This window comes from Pelmatolapia mariae, linkage group LG10_11 (genome assembly GCF_036321145.2).
Source record: "Pelmatolapia mariae isolate MD_Pm_ZW linkage group LG10_11, Pm_UMD_F_2, whole genome shotgun sequence".
NCBI lineage: Eukaryota > Metazoa > Chordata > Actinopteri > Cichliformes > Cichlidae > Pelmatolapia > Pelmatolapia mariae.
The window spans coordinates 14,807,010-14,826,867 of record NC_086236.1 but is presented as its reverse complement, the minus strand read 5'-3'; the positions used below and the strand labels follow the sequence as shown (position 1 = coordinate 14,826,867).

At 39.4% G+C, this 19,858-nt stretch overlaps 1 protein-coding gene across 3 annotated transcripts in view; it reads left to right on the top strand.

The window, feature by feature from the left end:
- LOC134636846 (actin-binding LIM protein 3-like) overlaps positions 1-19,858 on the top strand; it is a 55,370-nt gene that overhangs the window by 18,081 nt on the left and 17,431 nt on the right. For 2 of the 3 annotated variants that reach the window (XM_063487075.1, XM_063487073.1), the window contains exons 3-13: positions 1,497-1,680; positions 3,044-3,156; positions 4,111-4,237; positions 4,571-4,664; positions 5,088-5,175; positions 11,593-11,651; positions 13,365-13,445; positions 14,018-14,179; positions 14,298-14,327; positions 15,152-15,263; positions 15,485-15,586. In XM_063487075.1, the coding sequence (XP_063343145.1) occupies positions 1,497-1,680; positions 3,044-3,156; positions 4,111-4,237; positions 4,571-4,664; positions 5,088-5,175; positions 11,593-11,651; positions 13,365-13,445; positions 14,018-14,179; positions 14,298-14,327; positions 15,152-15,263; positions 15,485-15,586 (1,152 nt within the window). The remainder of the gene's footprint in view (positions 1-1,496; positions 1,681-3,043; positions 3,157-4,110; positions 4,238-4,570; positions 4,665-5,087; positions 5,176-11,592; positions 11,652-13,364; positions 13,446-14,017; positions 14,180-14,297; positions 14,328-15,151; positions 15,264-15,484; positions 15,587-19,858) is intronic. The other variant, XM_063487074.1, reaches the window with a different exon arrangement.

Here is a 19,858-nt window from a genome sequence, read left to right as displayed (position 1 = left end):
TTCTATACATCTCTCTCGCTCCTTCTCTCTATCTGTCTGAGCCTCTTAACACACTGGCTCAGATTAGATCCACTCACTCTGTTGGGTTTAGAGCCATTAGCTTAATTAGAGACTAGACGTTCAATTCACTGTCAGATATCTTGATCCGTTGGCTGCCTTTCAGTCGTCTAACCTAAAGTACGTAAAGGTTTCATCATACTGCCTCCGTGGATAATGCAGCGTATCCTGGGCAAGTCCGTTACAAATTATCTGTCAGTGACAGACGTGCAGAGGTGAAAGCATAGCAGTAATTTGATTCTTTTTAGATACTTTCATGGGAAAATATCTTTACACTGGTCCCACTACATAAGAATTTTTGGTTAATATAAGCCATTGGCTGACACATATTGTAATAAATACTATAAAGCACAACTGATGGCAGATGAGGGACTCAGCTCCCTCCAGCTGGAGCAAATAGCTGTTCAGTTCCTTTTAAAATGCCTAATCAACCAGCTGAGCAGAGGCCGCCTAACCTTCACACACAGTCGGACTAGAAGCAGTCACTTGGCTGAAGGACTTTGTATTAGCTAAATGAAAGCCATAGATCATACTGCCAGTATATCTTGCAAACACTGTGTCTATCTGTGTGCCTCTTTTTTTGCTGGATATGCACTTATCACACAGCTCTGCCTCCACAAAAATGTATTTAAAGTTGTCATTTGTAATTGGACACATGCAGATAGAGACAAAATTCCATATATAGTATATAAAACACAACACGTGCAAGTTAAAAGCAATACAAATTAGGATCAGGGTTCTGTAGATGCTGTACCATCTGTTGCAGGACTTCTTGTTCTTCTTGTCCCTGAAGATAGTTCTGTGTGTCTCCTACTCAGTGTTTGGAGTCGCTGTTCTCCATGCACAATGTGAGGCCAGTCAGAAGCCTCCCTAATGGTATTACATAATCGGTGAGACTCCAAACATTTGAAGTGGCTGAAACTTTATTGCACCTTGATTTGGATGGACAACCATAACATACTGTATGAGTTAAGATACGATGGTCGCTGGTCTAATCCCTAAAAGCAGATTAGAGTATTAACCCTTCTGAGCTCAGAAAGGACAACAGCTCGTACTGTACTAATCTACACCCACAAACAGTACACGCACACATGCACGCACGCACGCACACATGCACACACACACACACACACACAGAATATTAATTGTGACTTTAAATCAGCCGGTGAAACCTTTATGTGGATAAGTGGATTAATACTGTTGATTGTGTCAAAGAAGGCTGTCAATTAAAGTTTCTTAATTACTTCAGCAGCTTGTGGAACATCATACATACTGATTACATACATATTTGACCAACTCGACACCCTGTTCTTTTATTAGTCATGACAGTTTGCCCTCAATAACATGACTATCATGAGCAACCTTGCCACATTGTAACTATACATCCTTTTTTTTTTTGCTTCTGTTTATGAGAAATGAAGTTCTGTGTCTCTGTTTAGTGTGCGGCTGTGACTTGGTGCACACGGGTTTCTTCCACCATTCTGGTGAGTACATCTGTACAAAGGACTACCAGCGGCTCTACGGGACCCAGTGTGACAGCTGTAACCAGTACATCACCGGAGAGGTGGTGTCTGCCCTGGGGAGAACGTACCACCCAGACTGCTTTGTCTGCAGCATCTGCAAGTATGGAATGAGTGTTTCTTCATGTAGACCTAAATGTTGGCAGGCAGATAGTCGAACAGATAGACTGACTGAGTAAGGCAGTCAAAGTAAAAAAAGTTATTTGAACTCTAGTTTAATAATCACAGCAGGGATTGAAGACCGGTCAGGACAGGTTGTCTGATGACTTACTCGAGTGGCAAGGGTCAGTGTTCTGGTGCTCCTGGTGTCAGCAGATTTTTGGATCATGACATAAAAGTATTATTTAACCGAGGGGATTATCTTACTCTAACCTTAAAGAAGTGCTGTGATTCCACAAATACAACTTAACTAAAGTTACTTAAACATGACGATCAACAAGTAGATATTGTGAGCAAAATGAACTACGCAGAAAATTAACAGACTTACTCTGTATGAATGTTTTCTGTCATAACACAGAGATGCAAACCTTTCAAAAATGATTGATTAAAAACATAATTGCAAGATGTTTGTGTTGAAATTCTGCTGCACGTAAAAATAATCCCTGGCCTTAGTGTAGTGGTTTACATGTTTGCTTGCCAAGTGAAAAGATGCTGCTTCATTTCCAGCCGGAGGCACAGATCCCCTTTGGGGTTGTGTCATGAAGGGCATCTGGTGTAAAGCTCAGCCAAATTAAACCTGCAGAGCTGCCTGCTGTGGTGACCCCTTGTGGCAAGGCAGCATTTTTTAAAAGTAAGACATTGTAGTTGTTTCTCACACGACTTTAGAAGAGGCCTGCTTACATTACTGTGTACGAGTAAGCTGTGTGTTAAAATGTTCTTGGTTTCTTAAGAACAGCTCCTGTGTCTGCCTCACGGGCTCTGTACTCGCCTCTGCTTTTACCCTGAAATATTATCCCATACCTCACTGGATATGAAGCGTTATTCATTTTAACTGTTACGCACTGAGAATCTGACAAAGATTTTCAGAGCTGAGAGCAACATTTAATCCTCGCAACTTTGACATCAGCCTGGAGATCTTGTTTTATTCTTTGCTACATTCAAACTGCAGAAATACTCCTCTGACACTGCTGATGGTAGTTTTTGACAGTATTTATGTTATTAAAAATGTCCCAGTGTAAAAAAAGAATTTGCTAAATGTTAGTTTTCAATGCTGGGAAAGACAAATTTTCATGTATAATGTAAGGGTAGCAGAAATAATGGCAAATATTGTGTGAAACTTCTGCTAAAGAAACTTGGAAATACCTGCACCAATACTACTTACGTACATCAATACTGTTCAACTTGGGAGTACAAGCAAATTGGAATTTCGTGTGTTTTCTGATTGGGCAAACTGTGAATTTCAGTATTGCCCTATCTGCATTCTGCATGGCATTACTGAAATGTTTTTTTTATGTGTGCTTTCTCAGAAGCCCATTTCCAATTGGAGACAGAGTGACCTTCTGTGGGAAAAAGTGTGTGTGTCAGCAGTGTTCACTTTCTCTGAACAGCGACAAGCCCGTCAAGGTCCACGGACCAAGCTGTAAGAAACAAACACGCACACACACACAAATGAAAATATACGCTCACTGACGTGTGCAACACCATACACAGCAACAACATATCTCACACTTTCTTCACTAGACATAAAGGATAAGCCAACACACATTATCCAGTTCTTCAAAAGCTGTGCAGGTATTACTTTGCAATAATTATTTTTCTATTAATATTTTAAGGAAATGCATGTTTTAAATAGAATATACTCAACTCAAAGGTTCATTTACTAGCCTGTAGAGTGGCATCCCTTATGGTGTTCATTAATGAGCCAAAATATGCAAAATGTCGTGTTTGATACTCCAACAAATCAAAGAAATGGAAGAAATAAATATGTGTCCAGCTTTGAGTATTTAAGTTTGTGTGTGTAACTTAATCCCATCAAATCCCATTCATCAAACCTAACACAAGCAGAAGAAGATTCATTTTACAGCACTTTGCCAGATCATCTTTTTTAAAAAAGCTATTAGCTATGGTTTTTCCCTGCCTAATGATATTTAACTGACTCATATCTTTGTGATTCATCCAGCATGTAAGACTGTTTGTTCCTCTACAAATGAACACCTAGAGTTGCACAGTCCACCTGCTGAACGCTGTAAAAACACAGCGTCTTTGTAGGTGTGTAGCTGCAGGGAGTTACTTCCAAACACACCCACAAACACAGAAGGTGGCCTGCTGCTTCAGGTAGTCCTGTAGCCTGGTAGCTCCATCTGGCAGAGACAGTGTGACTGTCACGACAGGAGAGAGGGATGAGGAAGAGAGGAGGAGGAGGTAGAGAAGTGATGAGAGGTTGGCAGAGCAGAAAGGCAAGGACATAGAAGGGGAGTGATAAATGCATAAATGCTCAAAGTGTTCCTGCCTGTTCCTATCGTACATGTGTGCATTCTCATTACCGCGCTTCCTGCTTTTCCTCTCCCCTCTTCTCCCCTCCCCTCCCCTCCAGACTGTGCCGGCTGTGGTGAGGAGATCAAACAGGGTCAGTCTCTGCTGGCTTTGGAGAGACAGTGGCACGTCAGTTGTTTTAAATGCCGAACATGCGGCTGCGCCCTCACTGGAGAGTACATCAGCAAGTAGGTGGCTTGATCCTTCCTATCTCAAGTCAGTCATAGGTGTGCTTGGGCAAATATCAAACGTTTCTTCACCAATCCACATCAAAAGCCACTGCACAGAAACTGCCTCCTGTATCCAGACTTTTAATTCTGAAACTACCGTACTAGAAAATTGCACATTTAAAACATTTGTCATCAAGTTGTGGAAAGATTGCTGTTTTTTACTCATTTTTCTACTATTTACTATCAAAATTAAATTGAAATGTAGCACTTGCTTTGTAAATCTTTACAGGATGAATAGTAGTGGAGTAAACTGTGAGCTTTTTGTCTTTCTCACTGTTTCTCACTGTTCAGAGATGGGATACCTTACTGTGAGACTGACTACCACAGTCAGTTTGGGATCAGGTGTGAGAGCTGTAACAGGTACATAAGTGGCAAAGTACTTGAGGTGAGTGCATTTTTCTGTTGTGTATGTGCGCTTTTGGGAATATGCGTGCATGCTTAAAGACAGCTGGGAACGACAGTGGGAATGTGCGTGTTCTGTGCTTGTCAGTGTGAGCTGGTCTATAAAAAGCTGCAAAAAAATGCAGCTGTCCCTCTTTAAATGAAGTGCTGACTGATGACGAAGCAGCTTTGGAAACCCGACAAAGCAACACTTCCCCATCTCCTTCACACTATTCATCTTTTTTTTTCCTGTTTCTTATCATGCCTCTCCTCCTTCTTCACTCTGCATTGTTTTTCTGTTTCTTATCACCACTCTGTTCCCGTTTTCTCATCTGTACCATTTGCTTTTGCCATTATGTGTCTGATTTTCCTTTCCTTTCCTTTCCTTTCCTTTTCCTTTCCTTTCCTTTCCTTTCCTTTCCTGCAGGCTGGAGGAAAACATTACCACCCCAGCTGTGCGAGATGTGCCCGCTGTCACATGATGTTCCTAGAAGGAGAGGAAATGTACCTGACAGGTAATCAGGATATTGTGTGTGGTAACTAGCAAAATAAATTTCCCCTGTATGAAGTGGAAGAAAATTCCATATCAACCTGAACCTGGATAAAACAAAGCTTAACATTTAATAATAATTATAACTTCTGAATATAAAATTCTGAATATATTTGTTAGGAAATCAATTTAGTCTGAATTTATGTCTCTATAAACACAAATGTGCTTCTGCATTTATACAGTTAACAGGCATAAAAATAGACTTCTAGCTTCAATTGAATTAGTACCCTGCAAGTATCCAGATGGCCTCTGTGTGATTCTGCATCTGTGGAAGTGTGTGTGTGTTCCTGTCTAGCTATCTTTGTGAGGACCGAAAACAGTCACTTGTGAGGACACACTCACCGGTCCTCACAAGTTTGAAGGCCTTTTTGGGGCTCAAAATGTGGTTTTAGTGTCAGGGTTACAATTAGGTTATGGTTAGGTTTAGGGTAAGGGTCAGGGTTAGGCATTCATTTTTAATGGTTAGGGTTAGGTTAGGGTAAGGGGCTAGGGAAACCATTATGTCAATGAAGGTCCTCATTAAGATAGCTGAACGGGGTTGTGTGTGTGTGTGTGTGTGTGTGTGTGTGTGTGTGTGTGTGTGTGTTGGTATTACTAATGTTGTGGGGACATTAACATGTTTACTTGACCATATTGTGAGGACAAGTTTCCCGTTTGGGGACAAAAGCAAATACTTATAATAATTTAATGACTTACATCTAGGTAATTGTATATGTATGTGTATGTTTATGCCTGTGGTGTACACAGACATAAGACTGAGATTTAGATCTTGGTACTTGGGACATGAGTTGGAACTGAGGACATGCTTCATTTCCTGAAACCTCTGCAAATGACTGCATGAGTGTTAAGGGTTAAAGAGAAGGATTTGGGGGTTTATGTCTGAGTGTGTGTGTGTATGTATATATATTAGGGGTGCAACGATACACAAAATTCACGGTTCGGTTCGGTTCGATACTTTGGTGTCACGGTTCGATATTTTTTCGATACAAAAAAATGTTCATGCTTTTTTAATTTGTCATTTATTAAAATTATAAATATATATTTTAACTCAAAAGTACAGTTTTTAAATTTAATGTTGCTGAAACAACAATGTAAAGTAAATCTATCTGATCGAGAAATCACTCATCTTTGGAAAAGAGAGTTTATTACAGAAAAATGGCTCTTTCCAAAATAAAAGCTATACTATACGCTTCTTCTGGGCTATATTCTCAGAGGCATATTAAACATATCAGGTCCCCATAAGGAGAATCATGTGCTAACGGCTGTCTAAATGACTCGGGTAAAGTTTGTAGCATGCGTGCTTGTTGTTTTTGTCTGCTTCCACTTGTCTTTGCACTAGGCTGATGTCGGCGTAAATGTGCAGTCATATTCATTGTGTTCCCACTAGTGCTGTCAGCGTTAATCTGAAATGACGTTAACGCCACAACACGGCAAATCTTCGTTAACGAGCTACTGCGGATCGCCCCGTGCGTGGGGCTGGACGGCGTCAACACGTTAACGAGCAAACTGCGCTAACGCAGTAGTTCCCACCCATGTAATTGAGCATTGCGTGGCACATCCGACATACTGTTTTACTTTTGTCCATGACGCGCTTACCTTCAGGGTCATACTTCACATGAAGACCAAAATAGTTCCAAAGGCCAGATCTGAATGAGGGTGGGGGAGGTTCAGTTTGCCATGTTGCAACGAGCTTAGCTTTTGTCTTGCTAGCTTGCGCTGCGCTCAGTGGATCTGCGCTCGACAGTGCAGCCTAGGCGGAGTAGTCGAACGCAGATCCACTGAGCTCTCAACACAGACAGCATCGTCAGAAGAAAAGTTGATAAAATAAATTAAAAATTTTGTATTGTTCGATACACATGCGTACCGAACCGAAAGCACTGTATCGAACGGTTCAATATCGATACGAGTATCGTTGCACCCCTAATATATATGTAAAAAAATACCAGGAATGTCAGTGAAAAATACCTTGACCTAATAAAAGATTGCGGTAACAGCCATTATATAGGTTATTGATCTCAAGTATAACACTTGTGGTAAATACACAGAAACCCATACATCCCCCTCCTCCGTCACACACAGAGGTTGGAGTCAATTACCTGTCAGCCTTCACCTCCTCCACTGTTTCCATTACTCTCAGCTGTCACTGACAGAATTATCCTAAATGATGTTACCATCACCAGGTTTTAAATTGAATCATCCAGGAAATGTTTTACAAATCAGATAACAGTGACTAAAGTTAATGAGTTCAATCATGGAGATACAACAAAATCTTGTTGTGTATATATCTGATGAATTTAGTTTGAGTCCCACATATTCAAAGAGCATGCAACGCTTATATCATGATAATACTGCTAAGTATGTATTAAATTCTTCAGACTACTTATACCTGACAGGTGTGTTCACCTGTCACAGAACAAAGAGTTTTTATACAGTCTGACAGAGAACAGTAGGAAGATTTCCTGAAGCGTTATTTATGGTAATGGGGTTGAATCAGTCAGAGGGATAAGGAGCTCTGCTTCCTTAGTAGTGTGGAGTGGAGGGAGTTGTGATGGGTTGTCCATAATGGAGAGCAGTTTGTTCAGTGACCTCCTGTCCCTCACTGACTCAAACAGCTCCAAACTCTGGCCAGTGATGGTTCCAGCCTTGTGAATCAATTTGTTGATCCTACTGGCATCTCTGGTGCTGATGCTGCCCTGCCTAGCAGACAACAGCAAAGAAGAAAAACAAATAACAAACAGGGAGTGAAACATTATAAAAAAAATCAAAAATACAGAAAATCTGTACAAAAACTTAACAAATAACAAACTAAGTGTACTGAAAGGCATGCTATGAAGAACATATGGGAAAAAACATGGGTGCACTGCACACAGAAAGAACTGAGGTTAAACAGAGGCTAAATACACAAGTGGAATTGTTTTCACCTAATTGGTTAAACAATTAGGAAAAAGCAGCAAATCACAGCAGTGAGTAAAGACAAGAAGCAAACCAACTGGACACATGAGAAAAGAGACTGCTGAATAAAACAGGAAGTGACCAAAGGAGCACACACAGACCAAGAGTGGGTGGCTGGAACACACACCAAGAAAATACAAGATGAAAACAGATATTATAAAATAGTGCAAGTCATTTAAAAAAAGTAGGACAGGACAAGAAAAAAATTGTGAACACTTGGCCTAATGGAGGGAAATTTAAATTTAATATTAAGTTACTGTACCGTAACATGTGGCCGACAGACACAGTGTCAGAGTTGCCACACAGGGTGGCACCTCCTGTTTCAGCTCATTGTCATTCTGCTGCTCTACCTCTCAAAGCCACCAGTAAAACTAAGCATTTGCATATAGTACTTGAAGACCACATATGTGAGCTTTTTAATCTGTACCTGTAAGTGTGTACATTATATTCTTTATAGATGTGTTTGAGACTAATATGTGTGTCTGTGTGCTGAGCCCCTGTAAACTGCCCCAAGGTTACATTCACTCCTTTTGATTACTTTAGACATGTAGGAGGCCCGAGCAATCACCCACGTGAGGCACACTCAATTACGACACACACACACGTACACCCACTCGTACATGCACACACAAACTCGAAATCCATCTCATGACACATGTCTAGAATAAGAAGTGGTTTGTGTGTGCAAGTGCATACAAAAACTGGTTTGTGTGGTGGTAGGGATTAGGAATGGGAATTGATGAGAATTTAGAGATTCCAATTCCATTATTTGATCCCTTATCAATTCTCTTATCAATTGTCATGAGGTTCTCATTGGCTCAGTTTCGAGAGTAACCATCATTGCTAAGCAGCAATAAAGAAAATAAATTCTGACCACAGCTGAGTGATAAGTGATGCCAAAGAGAATCATTTTTGTTTGGCAGAATCAGTTTTTGTTTGAATGAAATGTTCCTTTCCAAGTAGAAACTGATGATTAACCACATATATTTAATTTTTTCTCGGTGTAGTCTCAGTTTCAAAAGACATAGAGTATGCATTTCATGTGCTCAGTGTGTACACACTTTGTATTGGCAGCATGGCTCAGCAATAAGGAAAATTTTCTTGAATATTTAAATATCTTTTTATAGACTACACTTAGAATTTCAAATGGTATAAATATATAAATGTTAATACTACTTCCCTGGGTTTCACACTGGTTGCCTTCGCCCCATATTTTTGAATATCACCAGCTAAGATCAGATGGCCAGTTTGTTCCATTGATTACCCTTATTTTGCATAAAGTCTGTACAAAGACAGCAGAGCCTTCATTCCTACATCGCACATCTGCATGTAAGAAAAAAAATACCAAATATCTCAGGTTACTTTATAATGGCAGTATTGTTAAAAGAAAAAATAAATAAGCATGCAGCTAGTTTTCTCAGAGTTTATTTTGCATTGTGTTTGAGGCTGAATTCTTTTTCACTGCACAATTTAAATTCTCCTCATCCTGCAGAAAAAGGATTTCAAGTCCAAGGCCACACATCTGTTCGACAGCAGAGTTGAAGACCGTGGGTGGGATGGGGGTGCACTGAATCACCACGCATGGTTCCTGTCTACACTATTGATTTTGTGTGGGTGTTTGTGTGAGAGCGGTGTGTCTACTTATTGGGCGTGCATAGCCTCCTGCTTTGTGTGTGTGCGTGTCTGTGTGTATGTGTGTTGCAGATTTATGGTGTTGATAGTGGTTGTATATTAGAGTCATGATCAACTAACTGAGTTCTTTTTGCTGGCCTGCACCGCCCCAGGGCTCAAGAAAAATGATACATAGTCAGCGTGTGTGTACACTTGCATTTATTTGTGTGTGTGTGTGTGTGTGTGTGTGTGTGTGTGTGTATGTGTGTGTGTGTGTGCGCGCGCGCGCACGTGTGCTCAGGGTGGATATATTACTGTCATTATCAGATCTACATGGATATAACATCCTGACATTAGTGGTCGATTGTTATAAGAGCTACGAGATCTCATTCATTGCCTCTTTCGTCTCTTGTGCTGTAGTTCAGCCTGCTCTTCTTTGTTTACTGTTGCTCATTCTTCTCTCTTTTTCCTCAATTACTTCACTTCTTTTTCATTCAGAAAATTCTTTTACAATAACTGTTAAAGCACAATTATGCCAACGCAGTCAAAAAATATAAACAACAACACGATTATAATGTTGCATCCTGCAATATTTGATGTAACATTTTTGCGCTTTAACACTTGTTTTACTTTCCCTTTTCTGTTTAAAAAGGATGGTACAATCATGCTGACTTCCTTAATGGAACAATTTTGAAACTCAATTAGGTTTTTTTTAGTCTACAATGTAATATAAGCAATGAGAAGTATTCACAGAAGCACAGCATAAAAACATGATAGCAAAACTAAAGAAAAAGTACTGAATGTATTTTTTAAAATCAAATACAGCGATAGAAGTTTCCATATGGTTGATGATAAATCAGCTGGCTAAATCATTGCTATAGAATACAAGGAGAAAAAACCAAAGTTTAAGCAAAGTAAAGTTTTTACTTCAATATTAATAACTTTGTGGACATTATTAGAAACATACAACATGCAGTTCAGCATTATTCACTTGTTCATTCTTTTCAGTTCCATTCTTGTTATTTGTGCAAGACTGTTTATTGTGTCTTATTTGATAATATCTGTTGCATTTTAGGCAAAACCACTACAAGGAGGTAGAAAGGCAGTTTGCAAAAAGTAACTTTATTGACCATAAAGTTGTTAACAAAACACACTGCAGAGCGTTAGCAGCAAATTCCACAGGATAAAAGCTTGATAAAATGATAGACTGAAAAGTCATACACGCTAAAGACCCACCAGGTGGAAATGGCTAGTAAGGTTCAGATAAACCAAATTAGACAATAAGGATGGCGGGAAATGAGCAAAGGCAGGAAATAGAGCTACATGAGGGACAGGACTTCAAAATAAAATAGGGAGTCACTGAAAGCTGACATGGCAAAAACAAAAAAAAATTGGGGATCACATGTCTTAAATTGTTTTCACACTTTCAGAATGTCACTAAACATTAATGACAGGTGAAGATGATGACATGAATAAGAGTTGGCTAAACTAAAAAGATGAGTTACTGTGAGAAAAACATCTGTTTAATTATGGTTGGGATATTTCAGTTTGGACAAAGGAGTGGACAGAATTTTTGTTTTTCCCTCTTGATATTTATCTGTGTAGGAGACCACAAGAGCTACATCCTCTCTTATCAGTTTAGACAAACTGCTTCCACACACACACACAGTGTCTCGTGTGTGTGTGTGCCTTTGATTGATGTTGATGCACTTGAGAAAAGCTGATCTGCTCTTCATAGGATCCCATAAAACTGTATGGCTGCTGCCCACACACAATAAACAAAGTAAACTGAGATAAAATCGCATGTGTGTATGTGCAGGTTCAGAGGTTTGGCACCCCATGTGTAAAGAAGCAGCTCGGCTGGAGAGGAAACTGAGGGTGAGTGTTACTCAAAATACCTGCAAGCCCCTGCTCTTCCTCTCTGTTTCTGTTTTTGTCCTCTCAGTGGTTCTCTCTTTCATGCTGTGTCTGAAATGTCTCACTGTTGTTTTAAAAGCAGTTATGTCGCTCTTAGCATTGTAAGAAATGTACTAAAATCTGCCCTCAGCGAATATAGTTTTATATATAAAAATTTGGATAAATAGACTTTATTTTGCGGTTCATTTATAAAAGATTTCATTGTAATATATAGTTCGTCACTAGATTTTTCATACTATTATTGCAGCTTTATTTAACAGAAATTGTCCAAAGAGGTTCATAAAGTCTTATTGTATTTTTTCAAAGCATTTCATCGAAAAGCTGCACTTTGACAGCTCTTGCCGGAGCCTGGTGTTATCATGAACATGCAAATAATAATCATCACACCATGGCAGAAGAGGAAGTTGTAACTTTACAACACACACACACACACACACACACACACACACACACACACACACACACACACACACACACACACACACACACAGGGAATATGAATGTTAAAAGTAGGAAATTAACATTTGTTGTCAAATGATTGCTCAGTTCAACTGAGAAGTGAACACGTCAAGAAAAAAAGTGAGATTCAGCTATTCCAGCACATAGAGGAACATTTACAAGAACACTTACATGATTAAGACTTGGATTAATAATCCTGTCACAGTAAAAACATAACAGGTACAGAAGTGTTAGTTTGTAGCTATAATATTCAGCACAAAGTTGTTGTCTATCCTGAAGGATTAATACTGAAGAAAAAGTCAGGTATCTGCCTTTTTAAAGTCTTGACTTTGTATGAAGTCAAACAGAGTGGATATCGATAATATTACACAGTTCTGGCTGTGAGCAGAGAACTCCATCCACTTGCTTTATATTAAAAACAAAAATGCAGCATTAACAAAACACACTTTTTTAAGTGAGAGGGTGGCTAAAGTATTTTATTTTACTTTTTTATTTTAAATTTGGTCTATATTGACATTTAATATCATACGTTTGATGCATGATTTTGCAGCTGCACCTGCATGCTGTGAATCTCCTGTTCTACCACATCTATTGGATGTTGATCTGGTGACTGTGGAGGCCATCTGGACTCATTGTAATGTTCCAGAAAGCCTTTTTGGGATGGTTTTAGCTTGGTGTGACTTGGTGTGTTAACTTACAGCTATTAGAAGATTAGCACACTGAGGCTTGACGCTGAGTAGTAAGGATGGAGTCCAGAGTGTGCCAAGAAAATATCCCCCATAGACCATCATACCACCACCATAATACCACTTTAAGTGTTGATACAAGGCAGGATGGATCCAGGCTTTCATGTTGTTTACACCAAATTCTCACCCTACCGTTCAAATGTTTGAGCAGAAATCAAGGCTCATTACCAGGCGGCCATTTTCCAGTTGTCTGTTGTCCAGTTTTGGTGAGCCGATGTGAATTATAGCCTCAGTTTCCTGTGGTACTGGAGGTACTAGTGGTACTGGGTAACCAGCTCAAGGTTTGAGGTGATGTGCTTTCAGAGATGATCTTCTGGATACCTTGGCTGTAACGAGTGATTATTTGAGTTACTGCTCCGGGTTCACTTTTTTGAGTAATGCATTAAATTAAAGTACTTTTCTGCGCTCACTGTTGTATTTAAGCTAACTTTATTCATCTTCTTGCTCTCACTGACATTTGTCCCACCAGCTGAGACGTACCTCTGAGACAGCATCCATTTCTCCTCCAGGCTCCTCTCCTCTCCTTGGCTCTCCTCACCGGCTCATCTGTGTGAGTAACCGTCACCATGGCTACGCCATGGTTGCGCCCTCAGCTGTCACAGTCACATCTGTCACTCAAACATAACCAGCATAGACAGAAGCACAAAAGAGACCCTGAAAGCTCAGGCGGTCTGTGCTATCAGTCTCTCAGCAGACTTCTTGTCTGTCTGTTGCCTCTCCCTGCCTTACTGTATGTCTACTAAAAGCAAAGTGCTAGACTACTAAAGCCTTAATATGCCTTTTATAATAAGCAGGCTTTTATCTTGAGCCCTTTAGTTTCCTATCCAGAGTTATTGTCTTACAGTGCACACTTTTTAGCTCTATCTTAGATCGTTTAATGTCATGTTTAAATTTTTACCGGCCCATCAAAGATTTCAGTTTAACCTGCTCACCTGAATGTTTACCATTGCCTCATTTCCCTTCCTGTATGCTACCATATGTGTGATTTTCTATGCAAGAATTTGTGTCTCCGTGGGTGCCTCTTCTGTTGGTGATCGAGATTGGCTGTTTACAGCCAGTCTTCTACTTATGGTTTGGTCTTCATTTAATGTGTATCCCTGTCTACCTGTCTCTCTCTAACAGGCTAAGGGTAATGGGGATGTTTTGGAATATAAGCAGGTGGCAGCACTTCCCAGGGTTAAAGCCATATATGACATTCAGCGGCCCGACATTATTCCTTATCAGGCCGACCATGCACAGACGCACCTCTCAGATGACACTTTGGAGAGATGCAACCGTAGGCAGGTAGTCACACACGCACAAACTCACTATTTGAATTTCTTCCGGTAAAAATAAATTGACCATAACATATTAAGAATAATGAACAGTAACAAATATCTTTTATTTCTCCTCATATGTCCAGTCATTGGGCTCCTTATCACCATACTCTCATGTAAGTACTCCACCCACCTCTTTGTGTAATGGTTGAGAAGGTAATCCTTACTCTAAAGTATTAAATACAAAAGAAAATAGATGTAACTGGTTTTAATTTTAGAACTCAAAACAGTAAAGTTGAGTGATATCAAACACCGGCAACATTTGAATAGATCAAAATGATAACAGGTTGATTACTTCAGTGTATTCAGTACTTTAAACACATTAAACTCACGGTAATATAAGGTACCGGTGTCTTGCTATTGGCAGATAAGCTGAGGTACTGTAAAGTGTTGGGTTTCTGGAAGCAGATTTTGATGAAAATTAATTACCAATAATAGCAGATTGGATAAAAAAAGGATACAAAAAGACATAGTTTGATATTTTGGGACATAATTTTGTACCCTTGAGATATACCATCTTAATTAGTAAACTTTAGAAGTGCTGGTAGGTGGATTTTGTTCCCATCAGGCTGCATGTTTCCTCTGATTCCAGTCTACATGCTACGCTAACCAAACCACTTTCATATTTAATACGCATCTATTTATATGTTAATATTATTGTTTCAGTCTCGGCATGAAGGAAAGTAACCATCCAAGTATTTCTTTAATTTGTGCCATCATTGTAACGGCACCGTAATAGTCTTCACTGTCTGTGTTTAGACTACATCTGCACATGTTTGTGCACTAGGACTGCTAGCAGCATACGCACCATGTAGGTTAATAAACTGCTGTCAGCATGATTAAAACTGTGTTGTGGAAGTAACCTTGTGGTCTACTTTACTGCCTTTAGTAAATTAAAACACATTACTCAGACAGCCTCTAAAGCAGCCTTTCCTTTCAGGATCTCTTGGATGGCATGGAGTTAAGAACAAGACGTTCCTCCAGCTCCCCCTATACCGACTCACCTGCACACAGTCGTCACGGAGGCTCCCCACTGCATTATTATGTCCCTGGTAATACTTTCACTCAAGCAAAGACACACACACACACGCGCACACACACAGAGAAAAATAGCTGGATAGAAAGTCTTTGTGTGGGTGCAACTCACATTTACATGCACATGTAATCCATCGGGTTATTTCTATCTTTCAATACCCTGTCTGTCTTACTGTTTGTGGATGTGGGTCATTGATGCTTTGGTTTCTCTCACTGTGATTGGCTGGGCTGAGTGCAGGCAGTGAAAGTGGCAGGAGTTCTCCTTATTATAGTCAGCCAGTGCCCAGGTGTGCTACACCCACCAACACCTTCCAAGCCCCCAAGCATTTCCATGTGCCAGGTAGGCCGTTACTGTGTATGTAGCCCTGACCCTAACCTGTTAACTAACCAAAACTTCACCACGTCAGACCAAAACTAATCCACAGTTCACTGATGGACCTAGTTTGTTATTACTATATATCAGCTATATCAGCTGTTCTCCTGCGTTCATGCACACAGGTTTTAATTGGATTAAAATAATAATTTGATATTTTGTTATCATTTTTGAAATAAAAAAAATCCTTTATAGTCATGGCAAAAAAGTACACTGTCTCAAGTCTAAGGTTTTACATATGAGGACATAATAAAAAATAATGTGGTTCTGAGCAGGTGTTAGAATGAGGTAAATGCCACCTCAGATGGACAACAAGCAACTAACTAACAACAGCTAAGCCAAAATGTAGAAGCTGTGTGTGGAAGAGAAAATACGGTCCATGATTCAGTCGCTTGTAGAACCACCGTTAGTAAATTGAAGTAAACATTTTCTATACAACATTATTAATCTCTCACATCATTGTAGAGGAATTTCTGCTAACTCTGCTTGACAGCTTTGCCTCAGTTCATTGAAGTTTGCGGGCATTCGTTCATGGACAGCTCTTTGAAAGTCCCACCACAGCATTTTATTCAGGTTGAGGTCTGGACTTCGTCTTGGCCAAGGCAACCTAGATTCTTTTCTTTTTCAACCATCCTCTCATATATTTGCTGCTATGCTTGTTTATTGTCCTGGTGCATGACCAAATATCACTCAAGCTTTAGCTGTCGGGCAGATTTAATTCTATACAGAGGAGTTCAAGGTTCCCAGGTCCAGTGGCTGCAAAACAAGCCCAAATCATCACCCCTCTACCACTGTGCTTGACAGTTGGTATGAGGTGTTTGATGGTTGGTTGTTGGTATGCTGTGTTTGAGTTTTACCAAATGTGGTGCATTATGTGCTGTATAGCCAAATACCTACAGTTTAGTCTCATCTGTCCAAAAGCCATTGTTCCAAAGGTATTGAGGGTTTTCCAGATTCACCTATGCAAACCTAAGCCATGGTATAATATTCATTTTTAGAAATAATCAGCTTTTTCCTGGCACTATCTACTATCAAAATTGAGCTACAAGAACTTTTCTGTAATTTTATACATTTATTGATTTGTGGTGACAGATTTCAGAGGATCCATGGGTGAGGGGGCGGGTGGGCGACATCAACACCCAAGTTTGTGAATGTGATAACTCGCGAACAAAGTGACATAGGAGTTTCAGATAGGTGTATAGCTGTATCTAGGAGGCTGAGGGGTAGCACTATTTTTGTTTTTGTTAATGTGCTTTTTTTTTTTATATATCATGTCGTGATAGTAAAAACCTTAGAATTCAGGGTTTACTTTCTTTTTACCATGACTGTAACTAAAGAGTAAATTTGAATATTGAGTAATTATTGTGATGGAAGAACAGTCTTCTTGCTGGTTCCAATTTATCTACCCCCAAAAAATGAGTCACAAAAAAGGAATTTGAGATATTAATTACTAATGAGCACGATCCATCCATCATCATCTAGATAGAGGAACAAAAGTTTTTCTGTAATTCATTCATTTTCATCTTTTTTAATTTTCTTTTATTCTTTTGCCTTTGTCCTTATTTCATTGATGTTTTAACAACCATAAAATGTATTAATCCTCCTCTCTCATTGACCAATGGGCACTCTTTGTCTATTTTGTCTTACTCATTTGCAGCTTTTGTGTAACATACGAGTTCTTTAGTACTGTCATCTTGCAACAAATATCGGTTAATTTTATTTTAAGAGCCCATCAACCCTCCACTTTAACAACTTAACGCCTCTCTCCTCTCTGAATGCTTCACTCTGTCTTTGCTCCCTTCACTATAAAAGGCCTCTTCTTCTCAATATCAGCTGCATATTTGATTTCCCTCCATCGTTCCCTCTTCCTGCCCCCACTCCATTTCTCAATTTGTGTTTCCTCATGCTTTTTTTCCTCTCGCCAGCCCTGAAACAGCACTTCCTGCTTGCTTTCAACAGAGTGCGAAATGTATCTGCTGGATGCTTTTATTCAAAGTGTCTCAGAGTGTCATGTGCATACACATTTAGTGCATACAAATAAGGGAGTCAAATCTCAAACTTGGTTGCATTTGCGGCACACAGTGTGAATGGAAATGTTTTCTGTTTTTTTCATTATTTATTGTTATATTAAAGGCTAAAAGGCATTTATAGTTTACTGTGGCATGTTGTTGTGCCGCTTTCCTGTTCTTGTCTCTTCTTAGTTTTTTCTTTTTAATTTGGATCAACTTTAATTGCTCTCCACCCTCATCTTTATTCTTGTGCCGCCTGCTTTTCTTTCCTGTATTAAGCCTGGGAAGCTGTATTAATCAACCTCGGCATGTTAGTCAGGTTGTCTGGATGCAAGGCAGCACCTCTGCAGTACCAGTTTATCACCTGTTCTGTCAGCTTCCGTCGTGCTTAAGACTGTAAATGTATACAACTAATTTGGTGGGGGAGGTTAAACAAGGAAAGCCAGAATATTTAACTCCTCCGCTCTCCTCTGTGCACTGCATACTGGGATTTTGTACGGGAAGGTGGTTGGTATAGTTTTACCTTTATATACAGTTTGCATGATATCTTTTAAGAAACGTGAGGGTAATTTAATTAATTATCTCATTAATCGTTGGTGTAAAGCTATGCATTGATGTACTGGTGTTCTCCCCAGAAATGGTGTCCCTCTCTGGGGAAAAGTGATGCTAACAACACAAATAGTGCAAGTAATGAAAAAAAATTGAAGGAGGAAGTGTCGCTGTGGCAGGTGATGCAGCAGGTTCAGCTTCAGTTGTATGAGATGAAAATGAGAATAAAGATGAAAGAATGGTGGATGATGGTTGACATAATGTGGAAATACAGTTTTTTTCCCCTCCCTGCATCTGAGCAAATTCTAGACTTCTGTAAAAAATAAATACTGATGACTATAGTTCTGATATTTAGCATGTCTGTCAAGGCAAACGTATCTGACCTACCTTCGTTTCACCTCTGTCAAGTGTGGTGAAGGAAAATGACCTCACTGCTGTGAGAAGAAAATTTCATTGATTTGGAGGTCTGGTCAGTAGTTTTGAGCTTGGGTTTGTGTTATAAAAGCATATGTTTTAGTTTCACTTCCTGTATGTTCTCACCTGTACCTCAATCCCCACCATCAGTGTTCAGAACATATGGTATATTCCTGTTCCCTTTCTTCCTGTGTGCACCTTCTTTGGTCTCCTGTTTTCCTTTGCTTACATCTTTTATTTTGGATTTCTGTTAACCTCCTAAGACCCAAACTCTTCCACAGCATGCATTTTTAATTTCTCTTTGATATTTGGGCATATTGGGGTCCAATGAATGTAAAAACAAAGAATTACCAGATTTTTTTTTTTTACCTTATTTTTGTTTTTATGAAAAATCAGAGCCACATATGAGGATATTCGTTTAAAATTTTGATAGAACAGTAGCAGTATAATGTCCTCGTAAGTGGATATCAGGCCCTTGTAGAGCAAAATTGAGTATTTTGGTCTAAATAACCCAAAATGTGATGTCCACATATGTGGACGCAGGGTCCTAGGAGGTTAATGCCACATTATGGATTTTTAACATTTTGGACTTTGATTTTACCCTGAATAAAAATCTGGCTTTGTAATTCAAGTGTGCCATTCACAGCTCTGCACTCAATATTTCACATTAGGGCCATGATGTCACCCTAATGATTTTTCAGATCACCATACAGCTACAGAAGACACCCTCAGCACCCACTGTGGCAAATTAACATTCAGAAGCAGGCCCCTCCTGTCAGTCTTTCTGAAGTCAGTGGAGATTAAGAAAAGATCACTAATATCATCATTTCAACAGTGGGAGTTGGTTAAAAAAAAAAAAAACACAAATTAGAGTCTTTTCTCAAATGCACATGACCCACACAAGGAAAAAGTATTTAGCAGTTCAAAAGAAAGATTTAGTTGCTCAAAGAAAGGATCGTCATCAGGAAAAAGAATTGCAAAAAGCCAGGAGACAGGAAAGAAATCTCACATGAAAGGCAAAGAGGTTCTTGATTAGAATCTTTGCTAATGATATAGATCAGAGATGTCAGATTCATTTTACATCATGGGCCACATACAACCCATTTTAAGTGGGCAAGACCATAGAAACTGTCACCAAGTGCTTGGTCAAAGTAAGCACTTGTTTGATTGTTGGGGGTTTTTCTGTATTATTGTAGACTCTTTACCTTACAATACAACGTGCCTTGAGGCGACTCTTCTTGTGATTTGGCACTATTTAAGTAAAATT